The sequence below is a fragment of the Rhineura floridana genome, chromosome 5 (assembly GCF_030035675.1).
Source record: "Rhineura floridana isolate rRhiFlo1 chromosome 5, rRhiFlo1.hap2, whole genome shotgun sequence".
NCBI classification, from domain to species: Eukaryota; Metazoa; Chordata; class Lepidosauria; order Squamata; family Rhineuridae; genus Rhineura; species Rhineura floridana.
Genome location: NC_084484.1, coordinates 173,499,473 through 173,511,689, shown reverse-complemented (window position 1 = coordinate 173,511,689; position 12,217 = coordinate 173,499,473). Strand labels below are relative to the sequence as shown.

General features: G+C 39.3%; 1 protein-coding gene across 1 annotated transcript in view; it reads left to right on the top strand.

Moving 5' to 3' along the window:
• Positions 1 to 12,217, top strand: part of TMEM135 (transmembrane protein 135) — a 260,384-nt gene that overhangs the window by 172,368 nt on the left and 75,799 nt on the right. The window contains exon 6 of the mRNA XM_061628891.1: positions 3,946 to 3,992. Coding sequence (XP_061484875.1) covers positions 3,946 to 3,992 — 47 coding nt within the window. The remainder of the gene's footprint in view (positions 1 to 3,945; positions 3,993 to 12,217) is intronic.

The window sequence follows — 12,217 nt, the reverse complement described above, 5'->3', positions numbered from 1 at the left end:
TTTACCTTGATGCTTTGTGTTTGATGCTTTAGCTTGTTCCTTTTTTTGGTGATGGTGGGAAATATTTGGAGTTTTATCTTTAGAGTTTAGGGTTACAACCTGTTTGAATAATATAAAAGGAATTTCCGTGAATCTAAATCAGAGATGGAGAACATTTTTCAGTTCTAGAGCCACATTCCCTCATGGGCAGCCTTCTGGGGACTGCATTCCAGTGGTGGGGTGGGCAATGTGGGTGGAGCCACAGACATGCCACTTAACCTGTACAGTAGATTACATTCCAGAAGGGCAAAAATCATGTTTCTACTCTTTCTCTATAGAACCTAGGTAGCACTACTATTGGGAGGGTGGGGAGGTGAGAGAAACCCCAGGTACTATAAAACAACAAAATATAGGAGTTGCTGCAGTATTCCTGCTGTGTCAGAACTGGTGCTTAGAAATGTGCCCTTGATAAAGGAATCGTCCAAAAGTATTGAGCTTATAATAAATTGTATTTTGCAGCACCTGGATTTTTTTCTTGTTGTTTTTTTCCCCTTCTCCAACTCCAAAGCTCCTCACCTCCTCATCTATGCAAGCAAGAGGCATCATTATAGTTCAGGGAAGAGACGTAGCTCAGTGGTAGAGCATGTGCCTTGCATGCAGAAGGCCCCAATTTTAATCCCCAGTATGTCCAGGTGAGGCTGGGAGAGAACCCTGCATGAAACCCTGGAGAGTCACTACCAGTCAGTGTAGACAATACTGAGCTAGATGGACCAGCGGTCTGATTTAGTATAATGCAGTTTCCTATGTTCAGAGCAGGGCCAGTTAGAAGGCATAGCCAGGACATAGGGACTTGGCCTGGGGAGACTGCCGACTGCCGAGGGCCAAATCGCAACACAGCTATTTGGATCCAGTCCATTATCCTTAAATGTTATTGCTACCAGAAGCCCACAACACTCCCAATATTACAATCTTGGGCAAGAGGGTTGGATTTTGCCTCTCTTCCTGAGAAAGTTTGATCTTTTCAAGCACTTAAAAATGACTTGAAGTAGCTAAACAAGAAACTTCCTGCCAGCTTCGTCTAACTGGAAGCTGCATTTAGGACTCTCATAAAAGTCTAAAGCTTTTTTAAAAAAAGTTCCCACAGCCAGGTTACCTTCAGGATTTCTGCTACTTTGACAGTGTGTTGTACTTAATGTCCAAGCCAAGCATTCTGGTGGGGAGAGTTTGTTTTGTGGAGTTGGTAAATATCAAAGGTTAGTTTTAGAACATTATTGTTCCAACAGGTGACCTAGACTTTTGTTAAGTCCTTTTAAAATTCATTTTCTTTTTCATGGACTATAGAAACAGTACCAATAGTGAAAGTGAATTTTTTGGAACGGCATATGAAAAATCAGGCTATTTTTGGTGTGTGAGGGGGGTGGAAATCAGTGGAGACCACTTAGCTTCAATCCAGTATTTAATCACCTGTTCCCAATTTGGCTGTTAATGATCAAACAGCCCTAGTAGCAATTTGAACTGCTGCCAACACCACCCATTGCTGGAAAAATAAAATAATTAACTTAAACCAACATGCTGAGATGCAACTGTAGCAGCATATCTGTGCTGAAATTATGCATGGACACGCGCCAGTAGATAGCAATGGAAACACATGGAGAAAATGGCAAGGAGTTGCAAGTACTGTTTATATGTATGCAACTAGTTAACGGTTGAAATAATTGTATGCCAGCCTAATCTGGATGCTTCTGCAGACTTGCCTGATGCATGCTTCCAATGTACATTTATGGTGGACAAACATGAGAAAGTAAGAAGAGCCCTGCTGGATCAGGCCAAAGGCACATCTAGTCCAGCATCCTGTTCTCATGGTAACCAACCAGATGTTTAAGGGAAACCTGCAAGCAGGAGCTGTGATTTCCAGGAACTGGTATTTAGAAGGATGGTGCCTCCAACAGTGAAGGTAGAACATAGCCATCAGGGTGAATAGTCACTAAAATGGATGAGCATGGGAGAAATCCAAGCTGTTAAGGTTTAACTTGGATGACTGTCAGTGGCATGCAGGAGCACTCTGATTTGTGAAAATCTTGACAAAAGAATGAATCCACAGAAAACAAGCCCTTTTTTGAATGACTTGGAAACTAGGAAGAGAGACAGAGCTCTAACTTTCAGAATGGCAGAGCTCCTTATTTCCATAAAACATTTTTGACTCTTGACTCATTATCTCATTGCCTGTCTTCTGAGCACTGATTTTTCTCCAGTATTCCATATAACATTCCCAAATCCCTCAGCCCCTGGACATCAGGAGATGGAAATCTTCAGAATGTCGGAATTAAAGCATGTTGAGAATAGAGCTGTGGTAGAATTCTGCCCAATTCAAAGTTGGTACCGAATTTTCCATTAATTTGCTTATTCTCAATTGCTGAGGATCGAATTTTAATTCTTTGAATTTCCATGGCTCTAAAACATCGATTGCAAGAAAGATAATTTATCAATATTTTCTTCAAAATATCAATATTTTTAAGGGAAGGTGATATTTCCTTCAAAATATCAATATTTCCTTTAAATATATTGATATTAATATTGATATTTTGATATTAATATCAATATGTTTCAGAATGAAAAAAACACAGATTGATAAAAGCAGCGGTTAGTGGATACAGAGCGAACTTGAATCAATGACAGTCTGTTAGATCGACAAAATGCTTTTGAACTGGCCTGGAAGAAGTCAGTTGGGCTAGTAATTGATCTGTTCAAACATTAGATGTGATTTTGTAATGTTTGAATGGCTATCAGTCATGGGACATGATTGAAAAAATTCCTTATCTGTGTACGTCTTAGTGGTAGGATTTTCTAATGCATTAAATTTATTATATATATAAAAATCAGCTAGCATTCATAAAATTATATAAAACAACCATATGTAACAACTATATATATATTGGCACCACATGGCCTGAACCTGGAGGACAGTACCACCACTACTTAGCTTCTGCAAATGAAGCCCCTCTGAGCATTCCATCCTCAAAGCTCTATAACTGCCACCTTGGTAACAGCATTTGTATGTTAGCAGCTGATGAAGGCGGAAGCTGAAACGTTTTGTTAATACAATAAAAACCTGTTTTGTTAATCACAATTACGTTCACACGCAAGCAAGCAAGCAAGCAAGCTAACATTCATAAAACCTTGTATAAAGATAATCATGTGCTATAATAAAATGTATTTTGGTTGAATAAATCCCAAACGTGTTTCAACCATTTCTGGTCGTCTTCAGTGGGAGTAGTGGATTTTTATCAGCTGTTACGCTCGTTTGGCATTCCTGGGTTATACAAACAATAAGTGCAACCTACACCTTTTCAGATGTTGCCTTGTGCAGTCAAATAAGACTGGTAAATGAATGTTAGGAATCCTTAATGATGCAAGCCTCTCTAATTCAGTAAATTACTTATCTCAGCCAGTGTGTTTGAATTGGCACGAGCCAACAGATCACGTCCCCAGTTGGAAATAGGGGACATAGCAAGGGACCTCAAACCCTTTAAATTTAAAAACATTAAATAGCATGGCACTCTTATTTTGACCCACAGATCTTTGGCCAAGATGATGGTTCTCTTTGGAAAAGGTGAAAGTTGTAGAGTAGGGATTCCATGGGATTTAATGCAGTTCGGGATACCTATTTTACAGAAGAGGTGTGCTCTGAAATAAGTTCGGTTTCCTTACAATGTATACTAAGAAAGGATTAAAAATCCTTGGTGGCTATTAATATACTTATGCAAATAATTAAGGGTAACCAAACTAGGAGTTTTTCTCTCTTGTACAATCACACTGCAATGATAAAAAGCACCTTTTAAAATACAGGTAATTCTAAATTCTTAAACCCCTCCCCCCATTTTTAAAGGCTTTTCACAACCCAAAATCATTTTCTACACACTTCTTGGTATCAACATTTTATAATAATGTTCTTTTCCCTCTTTGTAGGTCCTTTTGTTCTGCATTACTGCTGCCCTGTTTATGTTCTTTTTCAGGTATGTTGTCCTATATTTTTATATATGTTAAAGGGTTATTTGAAACAAAGTGGTTAGTTTTTATATTTTCACATTTTCTTCCAAAATAGAAAATTATTTCAATTCCTTCCAAACAGGTACTTGTTAGTAATTACTTTACATTGCAAAATTTTAATCTTCTTGAAATTATAACACCAGCTGAGAAAAAGGCAGTTCTAGATATATCTTGTAAGGGGCCACTTATTCATTTGGGTGTTTTTGTTTTGTTTTGTTTTTAAAAAAGGATAATGTGTTTGTGGATCGCTGTCTTCTATTGCAGATCTGCAGCCAGCTACTGTTAATAATTCTAAAAGGCTGCCAAATACGCCTGATGTTGGAAAAGGTTGTGACGATTTTATGAAGAATATGCGTATAATGTTTTTTTCTTTGTCTCTTTGGGATAATGGAATTTTAGGATTAATTTCTGTTTTGTGCCCCAATTACCTTGACTTGTTTTCAATAGGGGGGAAATGGGAGCCCTGACAAGTAAATAAAATAATTCAAGAGCTAATAAATATTAGTTTATTTGCATAGTTTAGAATCCAATTTCACTTCAAACACACAACTGTTGGCTTAATTGTTGTTCGTTTCATTAATACAGGAAAATATTTCCCTGCATACTAAAAACAAAATAGAGTCCAGCCCTGCCTAATAAGCACCCAGCAAGTCCTGGTGCCATGAGGCATTTGAAATCCTTTTTTTGTGCCTACCTTCCATTTTTTATATTATACTATTTTGGACGTTACTCATTTATTTATTCAATTTATATCCCATCCTTCCTCCCAAAATGAGCCTAGGGTGGCAAACAGGCGATCAAAAGTCCATTTCCTTTCCCACTTATTAGCTTCTTTTCTGTCATGGGTGCATGGCATAATGGCTGCCCCATCTAAAAGCAGAGAAAGAGACAGGACCACAAAAATGGTGTAGGCATCCACCCCTCCACACACACATTATCTACCTCATCAATGAGGAGAAAGGCCCTTACATCAGCCACCACTGCGTTCACTCACAGAAGCTCTTTACAACTTTTCTGTGTTCAGAACAGATGGGAGATTAGGCAACCAATCCTGGTATCCAATGACACATGAGGAAATACAGACAGTCTCTTGTGTATTGTGGATTTTTTTAGCAGATAGTTACTGAGGCATTTTGCAGGTGCCACAGGAGGTACTGGAGGGCACATTGGCGCCCTCAGAAGCCATGTTGGTGGCCCCTGCCTTAATGCCTGAGAATATGGATTTATTTTAGGATTAGTGTATGTTCACACTGCAGAAATTTTCCCTGAACTGGATTTTCTTCTCTCCAGAACAGTGCATGACTCAGGGGGCTTTGTTCAGTGGTAGATCATATATCTCTGCATGCTTAAGGAAGCAGGTTTGATTTCTTCCACCTCCAGTTAGTATTGGGTAGCAGGTTCTGGGAAAGGCCCCTGCCTAAGACACTAGAACAGGAAAACCTGTGGTGATGTTGCTGGATTACCACCCCCATCATCCCTGACCAATAACCATGTTGGCTGAGGCTGATGGGAGTTGGAGTCCAGCAACATCTAGAGGGCATAGGTTCCCATCTCTGTCCTAGAAGAGCCTATAGTCCAAAATAGCATTACGTAGCTTCACTGTATTTTTTTTCTTCAATAGCTAGTGGACAATAGCATGGACAAAGAATTGTCTCCACCATTGGGAAAGAGTGTGGCTCATGCAGAGATGCCAAAAATATTTAGTTTGTTGTGTCTGAAGTTGTTGAATGCCACTGACTGGCTCAAGGCCCAAACCAAAGGAGCCCTGTCTTAAAACACATTGCATACATTATACATCACCACCAAGGAAAATTGTGTTGTGTGACATGGTTTATAAAAATAAATTTGACACTGATTTCTAGGATGAATAATGAGAGAAATATATTTTCTTGATTAGATTCTCTGTAGAAACAGTAGTAGCCAAGGAAATAAGCAAAGTAAGAGGAACACTAACAAGCATACAAAAATGGAATTCTCCACCTTTGGAGATGGCAGGTGTTGCAACCACTCACCATATGCTCAGAGGCACATGTTACCATAATAATAATAATAATAAATAATAAAATTTTATTTATGAGTCGCCTATCTGGCCGGATTAACGGCCACTCTAGGTGACGTACATAACACAATACAATACAATACAATACAATATAAAACCAATGAGGACCACAATCAATAATTAATAAAGCAAATTCTTCCAAGCTACACAGGAAGTGGATTGGACTGTGAAAGACCAACCCAAATGGTGTTTGCATTTTGACAAATTTGTAGGGCAGTCCAATATCTCAGAGAGGAGGTCAGGTCTCCTGCTCCCCTGGTGCATTCACTATAGCTGCCCAATTTCCCAGCTTTTTAAGGTTGATAGAAATATCTGTTGGCTACCAGAACGTTCTTAAACCGCAAGACTTTTTTTTGCCTATTAGTGAATTTCTCTGCTTTTTAATCCAGGAGGTAAGAAATGGGATCCTGTGCAAATTTGCTGAGAATGGATTGATCATTTGCATGCTTATTGAGTTCAATGGGATTTACTCCCCTGCAATCATACTTCTCAGCTCACTTCATGCATCTGATGACCTCTCATGCCACAGTAAACCAGTTAGTCTCTAAGGTGCTGTGCTAAAGCACCTTTTGACCCTTTGATGCCTCCTTTCCCTAAATTGCTTCATTATGCTTTCTCTTGGGTACTTTGTTAGAGTAATTGCAGTGTTTCAGATCTTAAGAGTTAAAGATTTCTGAAAAAATCATCAACAGTAGTTGCCTTAACTTGTTAGTGGTGCCTTTCCCAAATAGCTGCAAAAACTCAGAAGCTTTGAATTTTCTTTTTTAATAATTCCAGTCATAAAGTAATTTCCAAATACTAGCCAAGAATATACTTGGTATGTGTATTGGGGTGGAGTTGGAGAAGAAGATGGATGGGAAATGACTTTTGAAACTGGCAGCCATCTCTGTTTTGTGTTTATGCTGCTAACTGACAGGCTGTGATTATGCTGGGGATTTCTGTTGCAGTATTTGACGTTTGGACGCCTGCCTAGGCTATCCTGATAAGTAAATGGAAAATAACTAGCAGAAAACTTCAAGGAAGATTCAGAATTTGACTGATTTCTACAGGGTTTTCTCAGTGTTTCCTATAGTTTTGAGCAGTAGGACCGAACACAAACTAGAACATAAATCTAAGTATTTATTAGATATAATTTATATGTATTTATTAAAAACAAATTGCTTTTAACCCCCTCTGAATATTGCTTACCATGAAAACCCTATTCATAGGGTCACCATAAGTCAGAATCGACTTGAAGGCAGTCCATTTCCATTTCTTTCTTTATTTATAACTAATCTTATTCCCCTGCCCAGAGTCTCAGGGCAAGTCATGGTGTAATGGTGTTACTAAAATAAAATGCAATATGCACACCTCTAATACAGGCCCCTGCTCATATGTAGTCACTATATGTTTTCTCCTATCTCCATATTACCAGTTTGGTAAGCCCTCCTTGTGAGGAAACTCTCCAGTTCTCCTTAGGGTCATGTTAAAAGAAGAATAGGGTGTATATCAAAAAGCAGGGCATGGTATGAACCCTCCAAAGTTTTCAGTTTGTTTAGTACTTCACGCATGGAACATTTAATTTGATGAAATGCATAGATATTTTCAGTCAAATATTTTCAGCATTTCTGTAGTGCTGATTTTGAGGAGAGCAGGAGAAAGGCCCCAAATCTTGGCAACAAAACTAGTGGCTGGTAAGTCGTTCAAGTAGTTTAAGTTGAACAAATTGTATAAACCTCTTCTAAACCTACTCAGGGGATCTGCGGAGGAAAACAGTTATAATTCTGTCTGCTTTTTCCTTGGCTAGTTTATTTCTCACTTGGCATCTTTCATGATGATCCCATCGTTTTGTGGTTGACCTTTGCTTTATGACAGCTCTTTTCATTGTGTTAACTTGGCTGTGGCGAGGCATGCTAAATTCAGACATTTTACCAAGCATCTCCCTTTGCCAGTCTCTGATCTGGGCAGTCTAGCAAATAGTTTAAATGAGTTTAAAACAAATGTGAGCACAAAATGAATTCAGTAGGTTATCTTGCTGGCTATTAGACCTTTCTGTGCAAAGTCTAATTTAGGTTAGATTACCCATTATTAAAAAGCAACAAGATACTCTGTAGCACAAATGTGATTAATATGAGATGGCTAATTTACCCCCATCTCAATTTTTTAAATTCTATATAAGTGATATCCAGCTAAGTCATATTCAGGGCACACCCACTGAAATCACCGATTTTCATAGGTCTGCTCTGAATATGGCTAACACTGGATATCGTCCTGCATGTCCGTGTGTTGTTCTGCATCTATAAGAGCATGTTGATCTTATAGCTCTTGGTATTAAATAATTTTGCTTAATGTTAGTGATCTGCTAGGTGTTGTAGAGAACACAGAAATGTCTTTCACCTTGTTTGAAAAGTAGTGAGAGCTAAACTAGACAAATAGATTGCCCACACGGTTTCTTGGCTGTATCTTTTCATGCTGCCATACAAAATAGGCTGTAATTTACATAGCACAAGCGTTGTCATTAGTTTAAAAGTATGGCTTCCAGATACCATGTAACAGAGGGAGGTCAAGCCAGAAGCCCTCAGCTTCTGCCATCTTCCTTTCCCCAGCAATATGATGAAGGCATCACAAAAGGCAATAGCACCATGGCAATACAAGACACCACTTTAAGAGATCTGCGGGATCTGTAGAGGGAAGATTGACTAGGGTGGAAGAAACAGCAAAAAGCCTGGTGCAACTGGAAAATGAAATGGGGCTGAGAAACGTTTGGGAGAAGTGCTTTCAACATAAAATAATGACATGTTGAAAGCGAAGCAGGAACTGTAACTGCCACATGGAACCTTACTATGTGTCCCTTAGGCTTTGACGCTTTCATTTCCCCTGCTCTGTTGCTTTCACAGATCATGCCCTGACTTTCCTGTGATCTCCCTCATCCTTCCTTTACATTTCTCCTGTGTCTAATTTTCATGCTTTCTAGTGTATTGACAAATGGTCAATGTGTGTCTTTCATGCTTTCTGGTTTGTTTGTTTGTTTGTTTTAGCAAAAATGCTTAATAATAGCAGGTTTAGATACCTAGTAGACCAAACAAGCTAAGGTTTATTTATTTATTTAATTTGTATCCCGTCCTTCCTCCCAGCAGGAGCCCAGGACGGAGAACAAAGCCCTAAAACACTTTAAAACAACATAAAAACAGATCTTAAAATACATTAAAACAAAACAGCATTAAAAACATTAAAAAAAACTTTTAAAAGGGTTAAAAACATTATTAAAAACACATTAAACAATTCTGACACAGATGCAGACTGGGATAGGTCTCAACTTAAAAGGCTTGTTGAAAGAGGAAAGTTGCCATCCTATATGTGTTTACCTTGCAGTAAGTCCCTGTGACCACTAATGGGCTTACTCTTCAAGTAGACATGGATAGGATTGTGCTGTAATTGATGTCTCCTACTTTCTTTGAATAACTACAGACTTTCCCAAAAGATGATGTCCAAGGCAAGGATAGGAGAGGTGCTTGGCTTTTATCTACTGCAACAAGAAGCAATACTTAAAACTGCTGATCGGATTTTTGGGCCTCCAGATTGGGAGTGATATTCAGCTGTTAGAGGAATGGTACACCACGACCCTCTTCATCTTGAGTCTCCAGTGGCCCTTGAATGCTAATGCTGAAGTCCTGAGTGTGTTGAGATCTGTTAGAAGTCTGGGTTGGATGCAAACTCTTGGTTGGTCATATTTCCATACTTAGTTGTCACAAAGATTCCTCGCACCTCCTGTAGATTATTTGAAAATGTAAAGAGCTGGTGGGGAACTGCATACCTCTTAAATTTGTTAACGTTATTTTGCTAATTTTCTGTAGCATTTATTTCCTGTTCCTGCCTTTTTCCCAAAACAAATCAGAATCAGTATATTTAGGAGTAAATATCAAGGAGAGGTGTCTCATACCTTACGAATAAGTATTATCGAACTCAGTTTAGAATACATGATCAGGAATGGGCACATTTCCAAAAATGCTGTGGTATGGCCTCCTTTCCTTATGTTTGTTTATTTATTTATTTTATTAAAGTATTTATAAAGCACACTTTTCATAGAAGTACATCAAGGCGGCTTAAAACATACCAGTCACAATAAAATAAACCCGTAAAAATATATTAAAAACAATAATAAAAGCATCAGTAAATACTGCATGGGTTAGAAAGAAATTCATGTTACAAAGGCCAGTCTAAAAAGCTCAGTTTTCATGAGACACCTGAAAGAGAAGTGGGATGGTTCTTGCCGAACCTATTTGGTACGGAGTTCCATAGGGCAGGGCCTGCCACACTGAATGCTCAGTCGCTAGTGGAGGCCAGCTGAACCTCAGGGGCATGGGGAACCCCCAAACGTGCTCCATCAGAAGATCTGAGTGATCGAGATGTAACATAAGGAGTCAGTCCTTAAAGTACTTTGGGTCCAAGTTGTTTAGGGTTTTGTGAATTGACACAAGTACCTTGAACCTGGCCCAGTAGCAAATTGGCAACCAGTGCAGCTTTTTCAGCAGTGGGGTAACATGTTGGCAGTAATCTCCTGTAAGCAGGCTGGCTGCCGCATCCTGCACTAGTTGCAGCTTCCAGACCAGATTCAAGGGCAGCCCCAATTGAGTGCATTACTGTAATTGAGTCTTGAGGTTACCAGTGCATTGACTGCTGTAGTCTAGCTGTCATGGTCCAGGAATGGTTGCAGTTAGCATACTAGCCGAAGCTGGCAGACCGCACTCCTGGTCACAGAGCTCATTTGACCTCTAGTGACAGAGATGGATCAAGGGGTATCTCCAGACTGCATACCTGCTCCTTCAGAGGGAGTGCAACCCCATCCAGGAAAGGCAATTGATCTGTCTCCCGGAACCACCCACCCGCAAAGCTTTCATCTTTCCCGGAATCAAGGTCAGTTTATTGACCCTCATCCGGTCCACCGCTGCATCCAGGCACTGGTCCAGGGCTTACCCAACCTCTTTTGATTCAAATGTAATGGGTTAGAGTTGTCTATCATCAGCGTCCTAATGGCACCTTGCTCCAAAATTCCCGATGACCGCTCCCAATGGCTTCATATAGATGTTGAATAGTACTGGGAACAAGACCACAACACAGTACTGCCAATGCCCATCCCGTAGAGCCGATCCGGAAGGATACCATGGTCAAGGTATTGAAAGCCGCTGTGAGAGCGAGAGTTATTCTCTTTTGTAAACAACAACAAAAACGGGGAGGGAAAGAAAAAGAAGTTAGTTTGTTAAAACAGGATTTTTCACAATATATACAGTATCTTCTGTATTGTATGTGTGTTATGTGTCTTCAAGTCAGTTACAACTTATGGCGACCCTATGAATCAGTGGCCTCCAATACCATCTGTCATGAACCACCCTGTTCAGATCTTGTAAGTTCAGGTCTGTGGCTTCCTTTATGGAATCAACCCATCTCTTGTGTGGCATTCCTCTTTTTCTACTCCCTTCTGTTTTTCCCAGCATAATTGTCTTTTCTAGTGAATCATGTCTTCTCATTATGTGTCCAAAGTAGGATAACCTCGGTTTCATCATTTTAGCTTCTAGTGATAGTTCTGGTTTAATTTGTTCTAACAACCAATTATTTGTCTTTTTTGCAGTCCTTGGTATGCACAAAGCTCTCCTCCAGCACCACATTTCAAAAGAATTGATTTTTCTCTTACCTACTTTTTTCACTGTCCAACTTTCACATCCATACATAGAGATCGGGAATACCATGGTCTGAATGATCCTGACTTTAGTGTCAAGTGATACATCTTTGCATTTGAGGACCATTTCTAGTTGTCTCACAGCTGCCCTCCCGTCCTAACCTTCTTCTGATTTCTTGACTATTGTCTCCATTTTGGTTAATGACTGTGCCAAGGTATTGATAATCCTTGACAAGTTCAATGTCCTCATTGTCGACTTTAAACGTACATAAATCTTCTGTATTAGGTTCCTTGTTTTATTTGTTAGTGGTTCATACAGTTCGCTCTAAGTGTTTCACTGTCCTTTTATATAGTCATAAGAATACAAAATTAACTTGGATGATGTTGAAATATGCATTGTATACATTGGTTAAAAAAACCATATGGAGCAGACCAAACCCTTCAGTCTATTTATGACACATACCGAAATGCCAGCTCAC